This window comes from Ictalurus furcatus, chromosome 15 (assembly GCF_023375685.1).
Source record: "Ictalurus furcatus strain D&B chromosome 15, Billie_1.0, whole genome shotgun sequence".
NCBI classification, from domain to species: domain Eukaryota; kingdom Metazoa; phylum Chordata; class Actinopteri; order Siluriformes; family Ictaluridae; genus Ictalurus; species Ictalurus furcatus.
In genome coordinates this window covers 1314564-1341443 of record NC_071269.1, presented here as the reverse complement: position 1 = coordinate 1341443, position 26880 = coordinate 1314564, and the positions used below count along the sequence as shown (strand labels likewise).

General features: G+C 41.4%; 1 protein-coding gene across 1 annotated transcript in view; it reads right to left on the bottom strand.

The window, feature by feature from the left end:
- The window catches only part of plxna2 (plexin A2), a 233546-nt gene that overhangs the window by 75789 nt on the left and 130877 nt on the right, over positions 1–26880 (bottom strand). The window contains exons 5-8 of the mRNA XM_053643848.1: positions 23976–24076; positions 10010–10133; positions 6929–7082; positions 5082–5178 (exon numbers count right to left, since the gene is read on the bottom strand). Of these exons, the coding sequence (XP_053499823.1) occupies positions 5082–5178; positions 6929–7082; positions 10010–10133; positions 23976–24076 (476 nt within the window). The remainder of the gene's footprint in view (positions 1–5081; positions 5179–6928; positions 7083–10009; positions 10134–23975; positions 24077–26880) is intronic.

Below are 26880 nucleotides of genomic sequence, written 5' to 3'. Positions count from 1 at the left end.
AACCAAAAGTACCCAGAGAATCCAGAAACCAGCAGACCGCCGTTGTGCTCTGTAACCCCACAGGAAAGTGCTCAAATATTCATATCCCACTCACCTTCTGTCGTGTCCTTGCTGGGATTCTGCAAATTCTGAATAAGTAAATCTTTGTCCCAAGCAGTAACTTCTTTGACTATTCATTTAGCATGCATTGGTAAGTAATTGTGCATTGCACATTGTTCATAATGACACCGACACAGTGCACGTCATCTCACACCTTATTTGAATAATCTACCAATTCAACATAATCTGAATTCTCCAGCTCAGTGTCCTTATCCTTAAAGAGATCCGAAGGTATATATATATATATATATATAAAAGCCCCGAATTACGAGGACGAATAAGAATCGATCTGTAATAAACGCTGCTAATGCTACGAGAGATGGATTTGAAAGGACAGCCTGTTCAGAATGAGCTGAGCGCTGGAGGGTCAAGTCTGTAAAAATCTGGTGTTAGAAGCAGTGATTTTTCTTAAGTGAGTTAGAGTCTACTTCAGCTCTCAAAACAAAAGATTGGACTTTATTCACATGAGATGACATGTGGGCAGAAACAACGCCGCAACAAAAAAAACAAGGTTGAGGAAAAAGCGAGTTTTATAAATGAAAAAGAAAAAGAAAACGTTCATGGAGATCATTCGAATATTTGGTACTTTTCAACCACTTAACTTAAACCTGTCTGGAACTTCTCCAGACTTAATATGGTGACACTTTCCTTCCACAGTATGGCATCTTCTCCTCAAAGCACAGAGAACGTACTGCACGGGTCACTATTGCTAGCTCACTGGGAACATACAGTATGCTCCATCTGACTGAAGGTCACAACTCATAATTCCAGATCAGGAAAAAAACTAAGAAAAAGCCCACTCAACCTGGAATTCCTACTTGATATGGTCTCCTCAACGTCAGCAAGAGACATCTAATCAACATGGTTGCGCACAGCATCAGCAGTAAACAAAGCAGCACTTCTTAACTTTAAACGAGTAACACTGTATACGCAAGCATTTGCTTTGGATCAATTAACATAAAGACATACAGACATCTAGAACACCGACTATATAGTTACTGCTTTTGTTGCTAATAAAAGATAAACATGTAGGTGTCTGGGTTTTTTTTTTCCCTACTTTGTAGCTCGAATGCACAGAAGTTAAAAAACGACATCACTCTGAACTCCGAGGTGAGTCAGAAGCAGCAATAAAACACAGTGAAGATGTTTATCAATCAGTCCATACAGGCGTTCCAAAGTTGTTGTTTTTTTTTGTGATTGTTGTGGCCAAAAATGCTTAATTTTGCTGTGGCTATTTTCATAATTTGCAGATTTATTTTGTGCTTTTTTTGTTGTTGTTGTTTTTGTTTTTTTTGCAGAAACTAATAGAATCCGTGAAATTGCAATTGCACATAATTGTTTTCTTTGTTTCTGAAAACCAAGTTCAGTCTACGTGAGTTTATCATCTCAATATTTAAAAATGTGTGTCTAGCTGCAGCCCTAAGAGATAACGGCTCGTTGTTCTATGTGTATGTATAGGCATGTTTTTATATTTTGGTGGGGGCCATATGTCCACACAAGAATAGGAATATCTACCATTTTTGACCTTGTGGTGACATTTGTCGTGTCCTTGTAAGGAAAAGTGGTTCGGTTTCCTATTGGTTATTGAGGTTAAGGTTAGCATTAATTAGCTGCATTAATAATTGTGTCAGTGGAAGGTCCTCAAAAGGATAGCAAGACAAATGCGTGTGTGTGTGTGTGTGTGTGTGTGTGTGTTTGTGTAAGCGCGCATGTGCCTACTGATGACTCAGAGATCCTCCTGGAAAGGATACTATCAGCACATTTATCATGGAGGAAGGGGAACAATTTTTCCACTCCTGAAATGTAGGCTGTCCAAAATACACAAAGGAAGGATCTTATCTAATTTGTACGGTAGTTCTCCCTTAGAGTGTCCAATACGAGACACATTTTTGGTGAAGCTGAACACGATCGAACATTATGAGGTATCTTTTAAAAGAGATCAGGAGGATTGAGCATCCATAGCCGTAGTTCCACTGAAATGACTTTTTTCAAGGGAGCATTTGGTTCCTCCAGACCTTTGCTGTCTGAGTTTCCATCGCGGTCTAAAGTACCGTGAAGATTAGGCAAATTAGTCTGGTGACGTATGACTGCGCGCTACAAGCCCTTGGCGAGGATATGAAGCCTCAAAGTATGCTACAATCAAATGGATTATTGCTACAAAGTAAGCTGATTTTAATGATGTAATAATGTAAAATGTTTGCTCAGCTCATAAAAACACGCAGCAGGCGCTGACTGGAACACAAACCTTTGAACAGTAACAAAAGCATGTACAACAACCAAGCTAGTAGTCTAGTGGTTAGGGTTTGGTGCGCTCACTGCTGCGGCCCAGGTTCGAGTCACGGGGTGAGATTTTTTTAGATAAAGGTTCGTGTTTTAAAAACGGACAGTCTATTTTCTGAAATCTGATGATAAGGGCACTGCACGGCAATTCAAACTGTGCTGCTGTTGATTTATTGCTTTGCTACAGAGGTAATTAAGAAAACGCCGGAAAAGAGACGAGCCGTGGTAGTAAAGCGGATTCAGAATGCTCGTAATGATAGACTTAAAGTAAGCAAATGAATTTTATCGGCTATTGCTGAGATGACGGAGACGAAGACGTGCGCACGAGTTTCTCTCTGGACTGTTTTCCTGTGTGAACATCGCCCAGCTTCGCTTAACCGACTTGATATGTTTAAGTTTACTTTTTCGTCGCGGGTTGCCGTTTCCAGTTCCCAGTATTTCGTCCTCAGCATAAATACTTAATAAGGCCTGAACCTCGTCGTCGGTCCATCGGTTGGATTTTTAAGAAACTCCATTGTGCTGATTTCGAATCGCGATAAAAACTGTTACTGTTCGCACCGCAATAGACTTTTAAAAATGGCGGTTGCAAAAAAATGCTGCGTGCACTCAACCAATCAGCATGTTCAGCGACCAAGTCCCACCCCCAAATGTTCCTGGCTTTTGAAAAAGTACCACCTCCTGATTAGGGACTTTGCGAGGGCTAAATATTTTACCCAGAACTTAATTTAGACCCGGGTCGCTGCGGTGGAAACGCAACGAGTACCCCCAAAAGTCCCTAGTTCCTGGGGACAGTTCCTGCGGTGGAAAAGTGGCATATGATGTATGAATATTAGTTTCTGCCGACATGTTAATCTATAATGAAGCAGTGAAGTGCACATGCTCCTGAGGAAGGATCCGTCGTCTCAGTGGCCTGTATGATGCCTCTGAGAAACTATTTAAGGGATTTATATCTGGGGAGTGAAAGAGGAGGAAGAGAGGATTGTGGGGAGGCCGAGCGTGCCAAGCACTTAGCCAGTGTCAAAGCGTGATGAGATGAGATGCAATTCCATGCCACCCAGAAAGAACCATTCTGCTTCACTGTACCCATAATCCCCCTTAGACATGGGCACAGAGAGGCAGCTGGTGAGACACACCAGGAGGGTAAAAGATGTGACTATGTGTGTATTAGTATGTGTGTTTGAGGGATTACTCAGGGGATCGGATAGAGGGAGTTTGTTTGATTAGTTCCAGATCTGCTCGGATGTTTGTCGGACATGGTACTATGAGAAAGAATGGCTTAAGAGAGGATGGAGATAATCGGGGTGACAGAGGGGAAAAAGTGGAGACATGGATGCTAAAGAACAAAAGCTTTAAAAACCTAGCCAGTCGTCTCCTACTGTGGCAAGCACCTACTCAGTCATTTCAGGAAGCTCCCAGCCAACCAAGCTCTTTCATCGCATGTGCCGAAAAGCATCTGCTTTCCACAGACTGCACCAGACACCACATACACATGAGCAGCATATGAACAGCCCACTTACAGCCGAGAAATTCCGCTTCTGCACTTGGGAAATGTCAAACAATATGATGGCATTAGCTTTAATGGATGCTTTTTATAATGGTGAGGGCCAAAGCCAGACATGGCAAAAGAACATAACGCACATGCTAGTTAGATCTTTTAGCAAATTACTGCGCACCCCCCCACCTGGAGGGGTCTCTCCGCACTCCATAGTCACTTTCAGCTCCACAATACTAAACTCAATCCTACTCAGTGTGCACGAAATGCCCTTTGGGTCAGAAATGCTTACTATTGTCCATTTTATGCAACACTTCCAAAATATCTGTCGTGTAGCCAGAGTCAAGGTTACAGAGCTGCAGTGAGTCAGTGCTGTCACCACGAAGCACCAGCAAGACAGAAAAAGCATCTTTTATGCGCTTCACAAATGCAACACAAACAGCAGACACAAATACACAACAGTGTAGAACGAATAAAGCTTACGTAGTACAGTCCTCTCCCAAACTATTGGAACGGCAAGGCCAATTCATTTGTTTTTGTTTAGACTGAAGACATTTGGGTTTGAGATCAAAAGATAAGCATGATAAGAGAGCGTAGAACTTCAGCTTTGGTTTCCTGGTATTTATATGTAAATGTGTTAAGTCATAGAACGTAACACATTTCGCATCAGACCAGCCAATTTGTAGGTGAGCAAAAATATTGGAACACGACTGACAGGTGTTTCTCGTTACCCGGGTGTGTCCTGTTAGATTGACTGCTTAAATAATAAACAGCGCTAAACATTTACTCTTGGTTTTTGCCTTCAGTCTCACCTGTGAAGACTGCATTTGTTGTTAAAATGGATAAACCAACATGAAGATCAGAGAGCTGTCTACAGGAGTAAAGCAAGCCATTTTGAAGATGACAAAAGAGGGAAAGTCACTCAGAGGCATTGCACAAACATTAGGTGATACAAAAGGTTCTGTGTCCTATGCTGTTCGACACATTTAGATGTAAACACCACTAAATAAAATCCGAAACTCTTGTCTCAAACCCAACTTTTGATCTCAAACCCAAATGGTGTATAGCACAAAAAAAAAAATTCAATGGACTCGCCGTCCCAATAGTTTCGGAGGAGTCTGTATATTGATAAATATTAATGGACTGTGAGTGTAAACTTTGCAGTGCATTTCTGTACAGTGCATAGATGAGGGAAAAAAATGATACTCACAGCTGGTGTACACTGCAGTTGTAGAATTTAACCTCAGTACTGATCAGCATTTGACCCGTCTCCTTCGAGTTCAGCCTGAGCTCCACCCCAGACCAGTCTGAGACACACAGACAGACAGATGCACAGGCAGACAGACATGAGCAAAGTGAATCCTCATGACAATCACATATTTATTAATACACAGCAAAGCCGCAGTGTTGAATGAGATATTATTGCAATGTCCAGCTGGTCTTAATTGAATCGAACACTGTTACACACGGTGGTTCGACACTTCAGTGTTCTTTTCCTGAGCACGAATAAAGGCTGCATATCTTTCCCAGACAATATATGTTTCTTGGTCTGCTGCTCACACTGTGAGGCATATGGCTACAAAACTGCTTTATCCTGCTTCACCCTGCTTTGTACCTACAGCGCACGTGTGAGGTTTGATACAGTGGTGCAGAACGCCTGTGTTGATATGAGATGGTGTCCGTGGGCCGCAGCGCTGAGTGAAGAGCCAGCAAAGCTGCTGCCATCGGCACGGAACGCAGCCAGCTCTGTCTCATTTGGCAAAGCATTGAAAATGTTAAAAACGTTCAATAAGCAGCCAGCTCCTCACACTCGGATGAGCGATTGGGCACAAATTCGGCTGGCATACCGTGTGTAGGAGTCAGCTGTGACCCCAAGCTATCCTTCACACCTGCTCTCTCCACTTTCTTCTGCTTTTGTGTTTTTTTTTTTTTATTTTTTATAACACATGCAGGGGTAGTGGATTATTTTTATTATTATTATTTCATTTCAGGATTGTCTTTCTCAGTAATCCACATAAGTATGTATTTTGCTTCGGAAAATAGACCAGAATGGGAAATATCAGTCACTGCCCACTACAAACTCGATTCGCCTAGCCTCCAAGCTATTTATTCTGGGCATGATCGATGTTCCTGGGCGATGGTTAATAATCTATACTGCCTATTGCGTCTGAAGGAGACAGAGGGAAATATGAGGTTTAGATGACATTTACCTGAGGGCCCACACTGATTGGGCCATGCTCCTTGTGGGAAGTAGAGGATTGTGGGTAAACAAAGCTGTCATTTACCCTCAGAACATGTAGGCTTACTCACACGGTGGCTGCCTCGTACAGGTGTCCGTCATGACCGTCTATCTTTGATCAGGAGGTACCGTGTGACAGAGCGTGACTAATTAGCGAGCTCATGCTCTTCTGAGACGCTTTCTTTCACTTAAACGAGCTGTCTCTCAGAGCTCTATCATTAGCCTTTCATCAAAGCCACCGTGAAGAAAACTGACCTTTTGTATCTGACACTGAATGAGCTGTACTTTTTTGACAAAAACCTCAAAATATATCTCTCCTAATATTTGTGTTCATCTTCCTAGTTTTCCCTTCCGGCTCATGTCTCTTATCACAGCTCCCATTCTCTCTTGAGCTGAGTGTACCCCCCCTCCCCCCCCCCAAAAAAAAGGCGACAGATATCACCCGCAATAGGTGTAAGTGTGGCCGGGAACACGACTCCAGCCGCGACGCTGAGGTCAGTGTAAGCTCATTAGAGCTGCAGTGTGTGTGGAATCGATGGGCGTGAGCGTGCAGAGCCCTGCTGAATGAAGGCAGAGGAGCACGCATCTGAGAAGCTCTATTAATAGAACATCTATAAGAGAGCTTAGCCAAAGCCACGCCCCTTTGGGAGAAAGGGGAGGAGAGAGGAAATGGTAAAAAGACAGAACTGAGGACTGAGAACGGATGGAGGGATAGGAAGCGCGTTTGAGGGATAAAACCAAAATCGAATTTGTGCATGTGAGTAAACTGGAGGAAGAGAAGAACAGATTAGAAAGAGGCTAGACCTTTAGAGCTGTACCTTGATCAGTAGGGATTACAGGGACGTCTTTAGCAGCAGGAGAGATGCACAGGATCTGATTCCCATTCACTGTTCCCTCTACTTCAGTCAGATTCCCAAAGGCACAGGTGATTCCCGCAGAGAGATCGGGAACATCAGTCACCTTCACCAGCAGCTGAACACAGAGAGGCGGCAGAGGGAAAGAGTGGTAGCTGCTATTAGCACTGCAGTATTTTCAATCAAGCTTCATCAGGTACACAGCAGATGGCCTGAGCATAAGGCAATGGCACAAACTGTCAGCCAACGCTTAGCCCTCAGATGCAGGTGAGCAGGCACTATAAAAGGGTGCCAGAAAGGCTGTGTTTCCTTTTTCCTTTTTTGAAAACAGATGAAAATGGACATCTGACAAATTCAATCCGCTTCTTGAACTTCTCTCTCACTTCACACAAAAACACATTCACACACATCCCTTTTGAAGTCATTCTCTGGGGAGCAGTCACAGATGCTGTAGCACTCTATAAATAAACATTTCCAGTTCTCCGGACTAGGTGGGCGCACGCGCGCGCTTGCGTGTGTGTGTGTGTGTGTGTGTAGTGGTGGTGGGGGTTTCAAACACTGCTCAGGCAGTAATGACTGGGTTGACATTTGTAAAGATCGCCCTACCCGCTTCCCATTTTACCTCCTTGTTTGAAGTTTTCCATTGTTCAGCTTGTCTAGAGCCTCACGCCGAGGACCCGGGTCAGATTCTCAGAACTCTAATGTCTTACCAACAAGGTCTGATTAACCATCCTACCTGTCGTGCACACTTCCCGTGCCCTTTTCATCCGAACTTCCTGTGCAGAAGAATGTCCATAAAGCAGCTAATTACCCCAAAACCTCATGCGCTGGTCACGGCTGCAAAACTAGTGCTCTAGCAATAAGAGCCAGAGGGCTTCTAATTGCTGACTGTGTAATGTGCGTGTGCTAGACTTTTCACACGATGAGAATGGAAGCCATTATTCTGGTGGCTACCAACCCTGTGTTTGAAATGCCACCATGTTCATTCCTTTATTCATTGTCGAATCAGGAGCACTTCTGTCTATCCACAGTGATCACAAACCCTGCAGCATATTATTGTCCAAGTTATAAAACATACTACCTACAGCGGTGCTTGAAAGTTTGTGAACCCTTTAGAATTTTCTATATTTCTGCATAAATGTGACCTAAGACATCATCAGATTTTCACACAAGTCCTAAAAGTAGATAAGGAGAACTCAATTAAACAAATGAGACAAAAATATTATATTTGGTCATTTACTTATTGAGGAAAATGATCTAATCACAATTACATATCCGTGAGTGACAAAAGTATGTGAATCTTTGCTTTCAGTACCTGGTGTGACCCCCTCGTGCAGCAATAACCACAACGTGAGAGAGGACTTTAGCTGCTTAGAAGTTACCCTGGGTTCCTTCGTGACCTGGAGTGATCTTTGTTGGTCTCCACTCCTGGGGAGGGGAACAATGGTCTTGAATTTCCTCCATTTGTACACAATCTGTCTGACTGTGGATCGGTGGAGTCCAAACTCTTTAGAGATGGTTTTGTAACATTTTCCAGCCTGATGAACATCAACAACTCTTTTTTTTTTCTTTTTTTTTTTTGAGGTCCTCAGAAATCTCCTTTGTTTGTGCCATGATACACTTCCACAAGCATGTGTTGTAAAGATCAGACTCTGATAGATCCCTGTTCTTGAAATAAAGCACTCACACCGGATCGTCATCCCATTGATTGAAAACACCCGACTGTAATTTCACCTTCAAATTATCTGCTAATCCTGGAGGTTCGCATACTTTTACCACTCACAGATATGCAATATTGGATCATTTAACTCTATAAATAAATGACCAAGTATAATATTTTGGTCACATTTGTTTAACTGGGTCCTCTTTGTCGACTTTTAGGACTGTTTTAGGTCAAATTTAGGCAGAAATCTAGGAAATTCTAAAGGGTTCACAAACTTTCAAGCACCACTGTATAGCTTGTGGATAATATAGCAGTGAAGAATCACCTCATTCAGTCTGCTGTAGGATCTATAATATTAACACGGTAAGGTAGAGCACCATAGACCACGCAGTATATCAGTATAGTTGCTTGCAGGGCAGTTTTCACAGTTCGCACAGGTTTCACATGATGTTTTCCTTGAGCATTATCTCTCTAGCGGACTTGGTGTAGGTGTTGCTTTTAGTGCATGTGTACACGCAGAGCTGGCTAATCACTACCAGCATTTTTAATAAAAGTAATTTGATTGTTTTCGCTGCTTTTCGTATTCCCTTGGCCCCGGAGCGGATGGGCTTTGTTGTCATGGTGATGGTTCCCTGCCATCGGAGCAGCAGTGACCCTGTTGTCGTATTATGTGCAGAAGAGCCAAACAGCTCATTTACAGACAAACATATCGTTAGCACATACTGTTTAGGCACTCTACATTTCAAAATAAATAAATAAATAAAATAAAATAAAATTTAAAAAATAACTATTTTGATATTCAAAGCCCAAGAAATTTAACAGCCACCTACTTGTTTGTGTATGAACGACACAAAGAATGAAGAACAGAGAGACAGAAAAAGAGTGTGATTTCACTTTGAAAAGCTTTGAAAAAAGGTACCAAAAAAAAAAAAAAGACAGAACGCATAGACATTGACTCCTTCTTCTCTGTGGCTGAATACACACCAGGCTCTTCTGAAACAAACCCCCCACATCAGCCTACACACATGCACTTTTTGGCATCTCACCCACACACACACCTTTCACCTACACGCCGCTCGCTCGCTCAGTATCCCATCCACCCACACCACGCATTACCGCTCAACCAAAAACGCAAGCGAGAAAACAGCCCATAAACACATCTCCATTCAGACCGAATCTGAATTTGTGTTCACAGTCGCTAGAGAGAGTGCACTCCACATCTGTTTCTCAAACGCTGTAAAAAAAAAAAAGAGTCTGATCGTCAGTGCAGAAGGAGGATTTCCTCATACGGTTCAGGTATACTTCATGCGGTTAAAATCGTAATGGCGCAAAGCCTAGTTCAGAGCTCTGAATACGCACAGTATGGGGGAAATATCTCTCACCGGTACACTGGGTTCGGAAACTGCAATGCTGTCAGGATACACCGTGGCCTTTATGCACTGGTTCAGCGTGGCCGCAAATCGGTAGGGCTCGTTGGCTCGTTCGCACCGATCCCTCTGAGAACACCTGTGGAGGAAAGAGTAACAGAAATATAAGTCATGTTTGCTTGGGTTTTGTTTTCACATCAATATTCAGACAAATCAATTTTACTGTGTTTATTTTCCACAATCTGCTCGAGAGTAGGAATCTCAACATAGGAGGCGGGACTGTCGTATTACCGTAATGGAATTCGATGCTTGCAACTTGCAATTTTTCAAAATGACTGCAGATTTGGACTAATACGTGTCATGTGACGTCATCACGACGCGCCCTCAACCAACGCCCTCTTCGAGTCACGTGCGTGGAACATGAGTACAGCTACAAGGTCTCATTTGCAAACAAACATCAGTGTGAAAGACCGTGCAGAACCATTGAGTGCGATTGCAAGTTCGCCAAATTCAAATAGTTTCCTGCAAAAACTGCTCAAGTTACATCACAAATTTTGAAGAAAAAAAAAAAAAGCCACAGCGAAATCAAGAAAATGTACAGACTGGGTTCAGGCGTAGATCACTACGTAATGGACATCCTACGGTAAAGAGGATTTAGCAACAGGGTAGCAGTCACCGAGTGAGTGAAAATGAGAATTTTCCATAAATCAGTGACAACCGCAGCGATGCAAGTGAGAAAGGGCAAAATGTTTCATCTGAGAGGTCACTACTGTATCCTGTTACAGTTCTTGCCTTCATTGTCTTGTGAACTCCAAGGCAGGGCTGAGAGGAAGTCGCTGTCCTTGGTCCTGAATACAGCACAATATGCACATCCAGCTGTTTTCGGCAACTGTTGCCCTCAAATTCACCCCAAATCATCCAGATAAGCCGCTGTGCAGACTAAGCACGTTCCTCACAACGAGCAAGCGGCTCAAGTGGGTTCTACCGGTGAAACATCTGAATTTGGATTTGTGTAAAATTTCCCAGATCAAGATTTGAGGCCTTTGTTCAGATGATACTCCTAACAACGGATGGTTTGGCTGAAAGCTTTCTGAAGCAGAACAGCACATTAAGGTAATTTGAGTGGCTGTCGTTAGTGTGTGTGTGTGTGTGTGTGTGTGTGTGTGTGTGTGTGTGTGTGTGTGTGTGCGTGTGTGAGTGCATGTGTGTGTGTGTGTTACATAGAATGCGGGCTGCTTTCAAAGTGTAATATTACAGTAAGTCATGCTTTTTTTTCTCCAGATTTATGTAAATGAGTATTGTATGACTTTGCTTCATTAAATCTCTCTTTGTTTTCGCTTATTTCTTGTGTGCTCTCTCTCTCTCTCTGTCTCTCTCTCTCTCTCTCTCTCTCTATCAGGCCTTCCTGACAGGGAGCATGTCGACTTGCAATTTGCCGCATCTCTTTTACATTCCTAATGCTCGAGGGAAAATGACACTTAATGCGCTTTCAGATGTCTGGGATGGCTTGTGAATTCTTTACTGTCTGAAAATGTGTATGTGTGTGTGTGTGAGTGTGTGTGTGTGTGTGTGTGTGTGTGTGTGAGTGTGTGTGTGCACTGCAAATAAGCTGCCAAAGCTCAGCATTGATTTTTATTTTGGGGTTGAGAGGGTATGGGGGTGCTGCGGTTGCCATGGTGCTGATAGACGGCCATTGTGTGTGTGTGTGTGTGTGTGTGTGTGTGTTAGATCCTTCTCTCCTTGCTCTCATTAATTGAAGTGTGTCCCCACCCTACCTGTCTGCCTGAGTCGGTCGGTCTGTCTCTGGCTTTGTCTATTTTATGACATCTCATGGCCATCTCTAGGGCTGTGTGGAATGCTTACAGGGTCGACATCATTAACAGACTCTACACACATGCTTCTGCTGTGTGTGTGTGTGTGTGTGTGTGTGCGTGTGTTCAAGTGACAAGGGAAGGTGATGGCGATGACGGGCTAACCTTTGGGCTCTAGTCTGCTGCCTGCTTTTAGCCCTGTGTTTCAGACAGGCAATTACATTGTCCTGTCTCTCTCTCTCACACACACACACACACACACTCACACACACAAACACACACACACACACACACACTCTCTCTCTCTCTCTCTCTCTCACACTCACACACACACATACACACCTCCATCTACACTCCAGTGTGAAGCCACCAGATTGATGACAGAAAGAGAAGGGGCGAGAAAGGAGGAAATGTAAAGTAAAGAGAAGAAAAGAAGAAAAGCAAAAAATGAGAAACGATGGGAAGAGAAGTGAAGAGAAGAGAAGAGAAGTAAAGAGAAGAGAAATGAAAAGAAGAGAAGAGAAAAGAGGAAATATAAAGTAAAGAGAAGAAAAGAAGAAAAGAGAAGAAAAGGAGAAGAGAAAAGAAGAAGAGAAGATTTAAGAGAAGAGAAGAGAAATGATGAGAAGAAGAGAAGAGGTGTAAAGAGAAGAATAGAGGAGAAGAGAAGAGAAGAAGAGAAGTGAAGAGAAGAGGAGAAGAGATGTAAAGCGAAGACAAATGAAGAGAAGAGAAAAGAGGAAATGTCAAGTAAATAGAAGAAAAGAAGAAAAGAGAATAAAAAAGAGAAGAGAAGAAAGAAGAGAAGTAAAGAGAAGAAGAGAAGAAAAGAGAAGAGAAGATAGAAGAGAAGAAGAGAAGTAAAGAGAAGAGAAGAAGAGAAGTAAAGAGAAGAGAAGAAGAGAAGTAAAGAGTAGAGAAGAAGAGAAGTAAAGAGTAGAGTCAAGAAGAGAAGAAGAGAAGAGAAGAAGTAAAGCGGAGTGAATCCCAGCACCTTCATTACTATAACATATGTTGTTGCTCCTTCCCCATAACTGCACTACACTGAGCTCACAGCGACTGCAGTCTGCCTCCTGTATCAGCTCCATCTCGCCATCACAGCCATAAACACACCTGCATTCATTTTGTCGTGTCTAGGAGCGAGTGCGGGCTTCTCTGCCTTCTTACACATGCTGAAATCGATACGCAGCTGGGAGACTATTTGGTGTGCTGATAGATAGTCTCAGGGTTGTGATCCGTGCTAACGTAAGACTTGTGTTCAACACGGATAGTGCAAGCTGGACCATGTAATGACCTCAGTGTGCTGGATATTATCCTCACTGTGATTAGTTCTGCTTTGCTATGATGGATTCAGTTCAGCCGTTAGGGAGCTGGTATTTTTAGCCCATGCTGATTGGTTGTGTATTGATGCTAGTTTAGATGTGTATGTAAAAAGTGTTCGCGGGTTGTACAGCATACTCTTCCTTTGCTGTCAAAATGGATGTTATGTTTCAATCCCTGGTTTATAATGGAGGTTTAAAATGCGGGCGAAGTCCAGAATAAATCACGTCAGATCTTTTCCCAACTTTTAATGTGATATAGCGACCAAAATGTAATTCAAGTGAAAAACCGATAAAAAAAAATCTTTCAGGGCAGAAAAAAAGAAAAAAATAAACACTCTTTTGAGTCCAAGGCTACCAGTATACAGTAGCCCATCTTGATCTGGCAGTTACAACCCACTCGTCCTTGCAAAAACGCTCAAAATCTATCAAGGTTTTGAGTAATTATCTGATATCCCCATTTCTGATATGTGAATGTGAAATTATTGGACTGAACTAGAAGTTCTTTATGTAGCACCAAAACTACCAACTGAAAGCTACGCATAGCTTTCCTTCTTCAATACCTTGGGGATTGTGGGGAAAAAGCTCTCCCATTCTCGCCATTGTTTCGCTTTGTTTGCTGTATACATAGAACGTCCTGTTCTTCTCCGTAATTATGCCATGTCTGAGTAAGCAGTGGTGATTCTGCACTTTCCTCCACGGAGGAACTCAAAGCTACGGCACGACAGTAGATAACAAAAGGAACTCTGATGACCTCTGACCACGCTGGAGCTCAGCCAATCAGATCTCCAGGATTAGTGTGCTTTGTTGGCGAGATTAATCCTGCCGGATCCAAAAACAAAGTTTTCCAGCTCCTCGTTCGCTCTCATTTATTTATTTATTTATTTATTTATTTATTTTTCTTCAGCATAACAGCTTAAGAATGATTTGGATAAGCGGTGTGTGATAAATTGTCAGTGTCTGTGGGCAGCATGGTGACTCCAATCTCTAGGAGTTGTGAAAACTTAACAAGCCATCAGCATTAAAATGGATCAGGGTTGAGGAGTGTTGACTGGTGGTGGGAAATCTTATAGGGACTCAGTAATTATGAACGACGCAAATGAGATCAATTGAGATGTGGTTGTATTTCAGGACATATTTACACCCGTGCCTCCTCATACTCCATCCAGAAACGTAATACCCAGAAGAGCACACTGACATAGAGCACTACAGGAAAGTTATATTAGTAAGAGTAAGAAGTAAGAAGTGAAACTGAAACTGATCATGCGTGAGATAGTGATGGTTTTATTCTTCAGACTCAAACGGTTATTAAATAACTGTCTAAGAGGTTTAAGGGCTGGGAAATACTTCCCAATTAATCCAGGAGGTTGAATTGATATATAAAATTGTGCATTATCTGAGATAAAAAAAAATAAAAATAAAAAACGGCACGACAGTTTAGTGTGTTTGTAATAAAACTGGCAGTCAACATAAATACAGGTGCACCTCAAAACAATTTGAACGTGGTGGAAAAGTTCATTTTTTTCCCGTAATTGAATTCAAAAAGTGGAACTTTCATATATTCTAGAGTCACTACACATAAAGTTACATATAAAATTTCAAGCCAAATTTTTGCTTTAATCTCGATGATTACGGCTTACGGCTCACGGAAATAAAAATCTCAATATATTCGAATGAAGAATTTATAATACAGAAATTTCGACCTTGTGAAAAGTTTGTTAATTTATGCGCTGATACTCGGTCGGGGCTTTAATCCTTTTGCAGGAATTACTGCATGAATGCGGCGTGGCATGAAGGTGATCAGCCTGTGGCACTGCTGAGGTGTTCTGGAAGTCCAGGTTGCTTTGATAGCGGCCTTCAGCTCGTCTGTATTGTCGGGTCTGGTGTCTCGTAGATTCTCTATGGGGTTCGGGTCAGGCGAGTCGGCTGGACAATCAAGCACAGTAACACCACGGTCAGCAAACCAGTTACTAGTAGTTTTGGCACTGAGGGCAGGTGCAGAGTCCTGCTGGAAGAGAATCAGCATCTCCATAAAGCTCATCAGCAGATTGAAGCATGAAGTGCTCTAAAATCTCCTGGTAGACGCTGCATCGACTCTCGAGTTTGCATTTGAGTTGATTATCTGATTAGAGTCTTCTCAGGTCGACATTTCTGTATTATAAATTCTTTATTCAAATATTTTGAGATACTGGATTTTTGATTTCCATGAGCTGTAAGCTGTAATCAAGATTAAAACAAATAAAGGCTTGAAACATTTCACGTCATGTGTAATGAATCTAGAATATTTGAAAGTTCCACTTTTCCTCCATATGATAATTTTTTGATTTTTTGATTCGCCATAAGTGAAATTATTACAACAGCAGTAAACACAAACGGCTAGGTATTATAGAGAAAGAGCAGACATCATCATAAAAAAAATAAAATTTAAAAAAAAGCAGAAGCAAAAAAAGCTGATGTCATCTTTCTGAAGGAAAGACAAAGCAACATGAATAAGTTATAAAAGAAAGATTTGTGTGAGAGCGTGCATTGAGACTGAGAGGTTTTTGAGACTGAGAGGTATTTTATATGTGTATATGCTCCAGCTGTAGGAGTGAAGACGATTCTCTTTTGAAAATTCGATTGAAGGATTTTTCATTTTAGGCATTGGCTACACTGTAGGGTTTTCAGCATGGACAGGAATGAATGAGTGAAATAATGGAGATACAATTTGCTGGATATGTGGAGAAATTTTTGGTCAGTGACCAGTAAATGTGAGCTGAGTCTGGACTCTTATTCAGTATTCAGTGCATAGTATCCTGTTGTGTTTTCAGATCATTGGTTCATGGTTCTGTGTACTATACTTAAATGTAATGGAGAACCACAAGGTGCATAATAATGCATTTAGATTAGGTCAATTTTAAAGAGGTTTTTTTTTTTTTTTCCTCTGGGACACTTCTGAAGTCACTTTTCTCCCGGTGGTAGTGGTGGAACGTGGCAAAAGTTCCAATAATTTTAGCACTTAAAGTGGAACTCCAGGATTTGGTGGAGGCCATGGGAAACCGAGTGTAATATGATGCTCTCAAAGTAAAAAAATAGCTTTGCAGGGGGTGACGGTCTGCTCTCAGTTTAACAGTGTGAGAGATACGGATGGTCCTTCCGAGCTTTTCTTTGATCTTGAGGAAGAAAATGAACAAAAAATGGTTTATACAGATTCAGAGGTTCTGTTGTCAGACTGTACTGAAGTCTGTAAGCAGAGAGATAGCTTTCAGGGGTGCGAAAGGTAGAGGAAATTCTTCCCAAAATCACAAAGCAGTCAGTTGACATGCTTGACAGGGACCTGTCCATAGATGAGTTGCATACAGCTCTCAGAGGCATGTATAACGGACAGACATGTATCATTGATTGTCTTCCAGTTGAGTTTTATAAAGCTTTCTGGTCAGTGTTAGGGCAAGGCTTGTGTGATGTGCTTCCAGATAGCCTAAGGGAAGGAATGTTGTCTTGACCCGCTTGACTGAGAATGAAGACTACTGACCTGGCGCCTGGTGGCTTTGTTCTGTTCTGACTAGGGAAGGTGACGGAGCAAGCCATTCTCTTTATCCAGATGTCTGGCAGGGCAATCTTTGACAACATTTGCTTAATTTGGGGTATTGTGGACATCTCCAGGTTTAGTCCTTTGTGGACAGTTTTAGAAAAGTAGGTTCTCAGTCTTTCTAACCATTCTCATCATTCTGGACTGTGATATTGAGAGTGCACTTAAAGTAAACAGTGGGTTATGTGCACCTTTTAAAGTTTAGAGGGGTGATAGATTGGGCTGCTGTCTGTCAGGCATGCTGTAAGATCTAGCTATTGAACCACTGTGAATGAAGAACGAGAAGAACAACAAGAAGAAGCCTTCATTTGTCACATATACATTACAGCACCGTGAAAATTCTTTCCTTTTCTGTATTTGCAGGTATTTTCAGTGTTTGGGGGTTGTTTTCTGTATTTGTGGGTATGTTCAATATTTGTGGTTGTTTTCAGCACTTGTGGGTATTTTCAGTATTTGTTGTTGTTTACAGTATTTGTGGTTGTTTTCAGTGTTTGCAGGTACGTTCAGTATTTGTTGTTGTTTACAGTATTTGTGGTTGTTTTCAGTGTTTGCAGGTACGTTCAGTATTTGTGGGCGTTTTCAGTATTTGTGGTTGTTTTCAGTGTTTGCAGGTACGTTCAGTATTTGTGGGCGTTTTCAGTATTTGCGGTTGTTTTACAGTATTTGCAGGCATTTTCAGTACTTGTGGGCATTTTCAGTATTTTCATGTGTTTTCAGTATTTGCGGGCATTTTCAGTATTTGCAGGTATGTTCAGTATTTGTGGTTGTGTTCAGTATTTGTGGGCATTTTCAGTATTTGTGGTTGTTTTCAGTATTTGCGGGCATTTTCAGTATTTGTGGTTGTTTTACAGTATTTGCGGGCATTTTCAGTATTTGTGGTTGTTTTACAGTACTTGTGGGCGTTTTCAGTATTGTTGTGTGTTTTCAGTATTTGTGGCCATTTTCAGTATAAACCATTTCGTTGGTTTAAGGGAGTGACGTTTTTGTTCCTTGTACATTTCCAGTTAGTTGTTGAGCGCAAAACAACAGCAAGAAGCGCTTTATGCACAGTGAGGTCGTGATAACAAACTTAATAGTGCAATTAAAATGTCAACATTAAAATTAGCACCATGTTGTTAGGTTGTTGGATGCTCTCTCAGGCCTGGAACTAACCTACTTTCAGAAATTAACGTGTTTAGATTTCTGGGGGAAATAAATAATAAGAAGACCTGTCTTTCTTCATCCAGAAAATGTGACAACACAGACGGAGATAAGAGTTATACATGTTGTTGCTCAGCTTTTAGAAGAGTGCATACAAAGAGTACTGTGCTGGGGAAGTCAGTCCAAAGGAAATCATGCCAGAATGTGGAACGAGCCATTGTTTAAGTTGATTGTGTGAACAAGAAAGGTTTGGATATGAGCGCTGACACACCTTGGTGAAATGTCCTTGGGTTGAGCAGTGATGTAAATTAAGGATGGGGGGCACTAAACACACCGGCGTTAACTACAAAAGCACGATCTTAGATTGTGTTGGAAATTGAAATTTGACCTGTTGGAAATTTGATAGAATCTTAACGTTAATTATTCCTTGCGGTTTTTCATCTTTGGTTTTTAAATGTGTGAGAAACGAAAGATCTAAGTGCTAGCTGATTCATTTCATTCTTGGACAGACAAAAAAACCAAAAGAGAAAAACAATATACATCAGCAGTGGAATAACACCAACTCCAATGACACAAGAACTGTTCAGAGACTGGACAAATCAAGGAGTTAGGCTCTACAAAAGTATGAGGGATTTGGAAAAGTATTTATTTATTTATTTTTAAATGTGGTGCTACAGAAAGGCAGTGTGTCTGTGTCTCTTGATGAGGTTATCTTTGCACTACAGTTCTAGAGTAATAAGGGATATTTAATTGGAAAAGAAAGTAATTAAGTTTTTACTAGTTAATTATTGCATATCTATCTATCTATCTGTCTGTCTGTCTCTCTATCTATCTATATATCTATCTATCTATCTGTCTGTCTGTCTGTCTATCTATCTATATATCTATCTATCTGTCTGTCTGTCTGTCTGTCTCTCTATCTATCTATATATCTATCTATCTATCTGTCTGTCTGTCTGTCTGTCTATCTATCTATATATCTATCTATCTGTCTGTCTGTCTGTCTGTCTGTCTATCTATCTGTCTGTCTGTCTGTCTGTCTCTCTATCTATCTATCTATCTGTCTGTCTGTCTGTCTATCTATCTATATATCTATCTATCTGTCTGTCTGTCTATCTATCTATATATCTATCTATCTATCTGTCTGTCTGTCTGTCTATCTATCTGTCTATCTGTCTGTCTGTCTCTCTATCTATCTATCTATCTGTCTGTCTGTCTGTCTGTCTGTCTATCTATCTATATATCTATCTATCTGTCTGTCTGTCTGTCTATCTATCTGTCTATCTGTCTGTCTCTCTATCTATCTATCTATCTATCTGTCTGTCTGTCTGTGTATCTATCTGTCTGTCTATCTATCTATCTATCTGTCTGTCTGTCTGTCTGTCTGTCTGTCTATCTACCTATCTGTCTGACTGTTTGTCTGTCTATCTATCTATCTATCTATCTATCTATCTCTCTGTCTCTCTATCTAATTATTTAATAATCCAGTACATTACATGCAAAATGTTAGTGTCTGCATCATGGATAGATTAAAATAAACAATTTTCTAAATTCAACTCTCTCTCTCTCTCTCTCTCTCTCTCACACACACACACACACACACACACACACTCTATTTCTTTTCTCTCCATCCTCCATCCACCCTTCTGCAGCCTGTGAATGTCCTGAATGTGGACAACAAGCAGGGAAATCTTTAGAGCTTGAGCTTTGGGAACGAGTGTGCGCATAATGAGGACGGCGCTTGAAGCTTGCTCTTATCCACACCCATGAGACTCGAGTGTGCTTGAGACAAAAGCGTGTTTGCAACTGCAATCTAAACGCTGGATGTTTTTGTGTGGCCCTGGCATCAAAATCAGACTCGTTTCTCTGGCAGTCGCCCTCTCTTCTGCTTGCTCTTTCTTCTTCTCCTTCTCTTTTCACTCATCAGGCAGCAGCTGCCGGTAATTACAGGGGCCGTCAGCAGATCGCGCCATTCTGTGGCGAGAGAGAGGGGGGGCGGTACAGAAAGAAGCGCTAGTCTTGACCACTTTCTTCACTGTGCCGCTCATCGCTGGTGCTGTATCATGCTAATGTGCTGCCATGTAGCTAATTACCATGCCCAGAGCAGCACTAGAGCACTGATATAGAGGGGAGGCGAATGTGTAACGAACAGCAAAAGAGGGAGCGAGAGAGAGACCCATTCACAGCTTCAAAGGTGTGAGAGATTATGCATGAAGAGCCATCCTTCTTTTTGTCTCTCTTTCTGTCTTTTCTGTCATATCTAGAGAAAGAGAGATACTTAAGGGGTCTGCAGGAGTGAGAAATAAGCAGACGTGAGCCAGGAGACGAGAGCGAGAGAGAAATGAGAGAGAGACAGCTAGAGAGAGGAGGCTAATTTCATCCAGACAACATAAATTGTGGAAAATGTGCCCATTGTGGCTGCATCTGAGGCTGAGGGTATGATGGTAAGGCGGTAGGGGAGAGAGAGAGAGAGAGAGAGAGAGAGAGAGAGAGAGAGTGAGTAAACTGAAAGGAAAATGAGAGAGAAACACATAGGACAGTGATACAGAATAGACCGGAAACACTGCTGTGCTGCACATAAAATCTTAACGGAGAAGCTTAATCAAAAATAATTTACAAAATAGATTTTTTTTTTTCCTGTTATACTAAACATAATAAGATTTCAGATGGAAAAGAATTCCAGTACCTGCTATGAATAAATAACTCTAGTGCAAAAGGAAAGCAACAAATTTGGCTGATCAGCAGCATTTTGAATAACAGTGTGTCAGCGCAGCTCTAACCACATTTACCAAATGATTCCATATAGCATCCCGTAACACAATCACACGAAACTTCCGTGTGTGTGATTGTACATATGAGAATTTATGTAGCATACACAGACTTTATGAGAGGTGTAGCATCTCTATATATAACTACATATAACTATATACATAGATGAACACAGTAGAATAAATGTAATTTCTGAAATGAAAAGTCTTTAAGCACACAGAGACTAGCAGCACCTGTTCTGGCATGCTGAAGAGACACACTAAAGTACCTTGCACTCGAGCTGTTATTTGTCCCCATTGCGCCGCAAGGGCTACGCAAATTACTTTAAGTGCACTCTTCACAGTGCTGCCACCATTAGGAAAATGCTAGTAGCTCGACTTGACGGTTATTAGGATGAAGCTGTGTTCATTGTGCCAGCAGGGAAAGTAGACAAGAATTAGCAAAGCAACTGCAAACAAGGACATACTGATGCATACTGTAAATTCCGGCCGGAAAAACAAGGCATTTGATAAATTTTGAAAAAAAAAGAAAAAAAAAAAAGGGTAATCCATTGGAATATGCTGCTAAAATAAGTTAAGATAAACTGATGAAGCTGGGTGTAGTAACACACATGAGCCACCAGGTGACAGTGACGGACCCTACGCTGTGTGCTGGGGGCTACTGTGGGAGCGTTTACTTTCTCACAGTGTAAGCCTACTTTTTTAAAAGCTCAGAAACTGCAAACGTGAAGAAGAAGAAGAAGAAAAAAAAAAACCCAACAGCCCACAGACACTTAAATAGAAAATCTGTTCTGCACACATCTGTTCAGCAAGAATAAAACGTAATGATAAAACGTGTTTACACAGAATGGCACGGCGCAAAGAATCCTTACTCAAAATAAAACATGGAGAGTGAATGTGTGAGAAAATGAGTGCTAAGACAACATGAAATTCAAATTATTTGTAGCATGTGCTGTTCATACTGGCCCATATAGTCAAATCTCACAGTGAAGCAAGTGTACACACGTTGCACTGACGGTTTTGCTAATCATCAGTTGCGTCTTTGGCATGTGTTACCAAACTCATGTCTGCTTGGAGTGTGTGTACATGGGGTGGCTGTGGCTCAGGTGGTAGAGCGGGTTGTCCACTAATCGTAGGGTTGGTGGTTCGATGACTCCACGTACCGAAGTGTCCTTGGGTAAGACGCTGAACCCCGAGTTGCTCCCGATGGCAAGTTAGCGCCTTGCACGGCAGCTCTGCTACCATTGGTGTGTGAGTGTGTGTGAACGGGTGAATGGGACACACTGTAAAGCGCTATATGAGTGCGCCGTTTATTTATTTTATTTATAAACGTGAGGGAAACACTTTAACTTCTTGGTCTGCAGTTAAATCATCGAACTGAACATCTGCATACAGGAGTATGTATATAATAATGCTGATAATCTCACAAATTGTGCATGTGGGTTTAGTGTCAACATGTAATTTATAAATGCGAACTCAGTCTCAGACCTTTATCAGTTCATTAGTCTTTTAACTGAGTACTAATTGTTTTTGTACTAGGTTTTTTTTTTTTTTTAACTAAGTGTTTTTGTGTACGACTACAATGAGTCTTAGAGAGATAGCACGAGCTGTTTATGGCACATTTCTTTTAAGGGTATTATCATTTCATATCAACACACCGAAGACACGTTTGTTTGTTTTGTAGTCTTCTTTTCAGCATTAGATTTTTTTTTTCTTTTTTCTCTCAACATTTTGTTTGTTAGGAAATAAAGATTGATGGTATTTATTTGTTTAGCGTGGAAACTTGCCTCATAGGCGGCATTTGCTAAAACGCAAGAACACAAAACCCCTACACTTCCATCTTACTAGCAGTGTGTTGGTGAGCACAAAGCCGAATTAAAGCCAGAATGAGCTACATATTTATGAAAGCTCTCCATCAAGAGTAGTGCTTAAATGACATGCTTAGTGCTTAGTAAAAGGGGTTCTTCAAGAGTTCTTTGAGGATTCATTGCTTAATTAAGGGGTTTGATTGTCATACTCAAGTTCTAAGAGGTATAAAAACTAATATTTAATAAGTAAAATTCACATGACTACTTGCTAAGCTGGTGAAGTTGCAAAACAGGCCAGTTTTCAGCTTTATAAAAAAAAAAAAAATAAATAAATAAAAGCACATTTCCATAATTGATGTTAACTGCCTGAAATTTTTATCTGCAGCACCATGCACCTCTAATTTACCTTCACTGATATCCCCCCCCTCTCCATTTACTTCCTTGGCTCACTATCCCAATATATTAGAGCTATAGACATTCCTTCATACATTTTCTATACTGCTTATCCTACACGCGCTCACAGGGGAGCCTGGAGCCCATCCCAGGAACCTCAGGACAGAAGGCGGGGGACATCCTGGAAAGGGTGCCGACCCATCACAGGGGCACAATCGCACACACACACACACATTCATACACTACGGACAATTTGGAAATGCCAATCAGCCTACAATATATGTCTTTGGACTGGGGAGGAAACCCCTGAAGCATGGGAAGAACATGCAAACTCCGCGCACACGGAGCAGAGGTGGGATTTTAACTCCCAACCCCCAAAACTCATGTTTATTAGATGTATGTTAGGGCAAATTAATGTGTGGTGTGCGCATGTAAAATCTAAATAAAAGACTAGCGGGTAGGGGCTTGTGTACACGCAGCTGAAGCTGATTGAATAACCGTGCTCAAATCACCAGTGACTGTCGTACATGCACTCACATCTCCTTTTACACTTTATTATCATTATCATTACTTATTATCATTTAAAAATCCTGGTTTTATCTAATCTGTCAAAATGCCATGAGATCTGATCATGCTTATCTGTAAGTGACTGCAGCGTCATACAACGCATGGGGGAGGTAAAAATGATATGAATCATTAATATCATTTTGAAGTTTAGCCAGGGATCATTGTGCCAAAATGCTGAACTTACCTGTTTCATTTCAAATAAAATGCATTTATTTGCATTTCACATTGTCCTGAGGTCGACCAATTGATGGTTTTGGCGATTAATAGATTACGTGAACTATCAGTTATCGGCCAAAATCCACACCGATAGTTTTTCCCGGTGTTGCGGGAGCGGCTGAGAAGGATCCGCTGTCATTATACAGTACGAGAGCGGCCTCTAGAGGCGGAATAAAAACAATCACTGACCCATTTTGATGTGTTATTTGAAGTGTTTTTGATTCACTTTGGATGTCTCTATGTTTATTTGTTATTTGGAGTGTTACTTTTTGGTTCAGTTTGGATGAATGTCTTTTATCTCATATATCTCAGAGACTGACATCACAAGCTCTCTTTTATTGTCACGGCGTAATCGACAGCATAGCAAATGTTGTGTAGAAAGAGCACTCACATGTTGTGCAGCACACACCAGCCGCAATGCGGGTCTCCAGAGCTCAAACACTCGTGACACGTCCCGTACTGCTCGCATGACTCGATGGGCACCTGCGTCACCTGTGAAGATTAGACGGCAGCTGTCAGAGTCTGCTCACCAACACACACACACGCACACACACGCGCGTGCGCGCACACACACACACGCACACACACACATACACGTAAAATCTGTTCCAATCAGATTAGATTTGTTTTACAGATCATATGAGCGACACCATCACAGGGAGCTCATTGAAAAGTCCGACTGAAGCATGAAACGTGTACTTTCATTGACTTCTCGCTGAGCTGAAAGCAAGCTTTTCATTATTGGTCAAACCTAACAGCGGGGTGTTCAAAGGAAGTTAATTGGATCTAGTGGAAAGTAGATAAGGGTCAGATAGAAGGCATATTGATTTTTATCATCTCAGGAGGGCAGAGCCAGCAGGAAAACTTCACAACATGCATTTTATTCATAATACATAACAGCAGTGGCTAAACACTAATGTAGCACACAGGAGTGTGTGTGTAAAGGTGGACAATGAAGACATTAATGCCTTTTTTTTGTGTGCGCACATGTGTGTGTGTGTGTGTGTGTGTGTGTGTGTACTGGTTTGGGGCGGTTGACAGGTGGTCAGGAAAGTGTGCAGCAGGAGCAACTGATGCAGTCTGTGTGTGTGTGTGTGTGTGTGTGTGTGTGTGTGTGTGTGTGTGTGAATTTATGTGTGTGTATGTGTGTTTTAAAGCTTATCTGAAAGATGAACACCAGTGAGTGCAGCTGTAAGGGCTTTGCTAAACAGGATGTGACCAAAACAGTAATCTATTGTACAACAGATACAGTGCATTTGTGCAGTCAGGTATGAGTCTCACACACACACACACACACACACACACACACACACGATCACACATGCTGCAATGTCTGTACTATAGCTTTTTTTTTTTTTTAATTAGTACTTAAAATGGAAAGATAAGTGCTGGCATTAGTGTGATGCTCTATAGTCAAATCTTTATTTCAGAGATGCTTCACATTTCCACGACGACAGCAGACTTCACTTATACGGAAAATAAAAAAAAAACATCAACACACACGTCTCCACATCCGGGTTGTAGTTGTGTAAACCTAAATCATTGCACATTAGTCTTTTTGCTTGTGGGCAAAGTGGTTTATGGTTATGAATGTGATTAATCTTTAATTGCTAACAAGATGCACAAACCGTTCCCTCTACTACGATGTCTCATAAACAAAGACACACACATACACACACCAATCAGAACAGCAGACGGCTTGTGAGGAACAGAGCTGCTGCTTTCCTTCGCTGAGCCACAATGCCCTTAGCCACTCTGCACATGCCTGACATGCTGGGGCAGCCTTGTCCTGACAACCAGACTGCTCGTCTTTTCTTTCCTTTTGTTTCACTGTAGTATATTTGTAGTATATGTTTTTAGCTTGCTTTTCTAATGAAGCTAGCTCAAATTGCTCCTCTTCTTGTCCTATAAAAAAGTCCTATAAAATACACCTGGATAGCTTACACACACACTCACACAGACACACACACCGGCAGTGCAAAGGGACATACAGTTTGTTTACAACACTCTATCACCATTAATAAAACATGAAGGAGGTCATCCATCCATCCATCCATCCATCCATCCATTTTCCATACCGCTAATCCTACACAGGTTCATGGAGCCTATCCCAGGGAACTCGGGACACAAGGTGGGGACAACCCATCGCAGAGCACAATCACGCACACACATTTATACAACCATTCATGCACTCTGGACAATTTCGAGATACCAGTCAGGCTACAGTGCATGTCTTTGGACTGGGGGAGGAAACGTGCAATGGAGAGAACATGCGAAAGAGCGCCGTTGGTTTTAATTAAACTTAAACTTGATGCCTGGATTTAAGCTCAAATCCATACGGATGCAAAGCTATTTGAATATGCAGTTTTCATGTTTAAAAAGTCCACACAGATAGAGAAAACGCCGACTGTATTTTGAGCATGCGCATATTACCTCAGCCGGGAAATCTTAGGATTATTTCTACCAAACAGTTAAATATGGTTTGTGCCAGTACAAACAGTGTAGCTAAGCGATAACATCAGGAATGCTTTCCTTGGAGGTTACGAGTTCCACAGAAAACACACTTTTGTCAAAACAAATACAGTAACATTTATGTTTAACCACTTAAACTTGTAAGAACTGTCAGCAGGTCCTGACTTCAATTCCACACTCACAAAACGACACACCTTCTCCTTTCAGTAACACTGTAGATATTGAATAATATATTTACTTTCTGTTTCATCATGTGCAGCAGTAAAACACCTTGGAGTGATTATTGACTCCAGCCTATCATTTGATGCTCATGTAGATAATATTACTAGGATAGCTTTCTTTCATCTCAGAAATATTTCTAAGATAAGAAATATATTGTCACTACATGATGCAGAAATATTAGTTCATGCTTTCTTCACCTCTAGATTAGATTACTGTAATGCCTTACTGTCTGGATGTTCCTGTAGGAGCATAAACAAACTCCAGTTAGTCCAAAATGCAGCTGCTAGAGTCCTTACTAGAACTAGAAGATACAACCATATCACACCAATATTATCAATACTGCATTGGCTCCCAGTGGAATCTCGCATTGATTATAAAATACTATTATTAACCTATAAAGCACTAAACAGTCTCGCACCACAGTATCTAAGCGACCTTTTGGTTTTCTATGATCCGCCACGCCTACTTAGATCAAAAGATGCAGGCTATTTGACGGCACCTCGAATAGTGAAGGCTACAGCAGGGGGGAGAGCTTTCTCTTATAGAGCCCCACAGTTATGGAACAGTCTTCCTATTAGTGTTCGGGACTCAGACACAGTCTC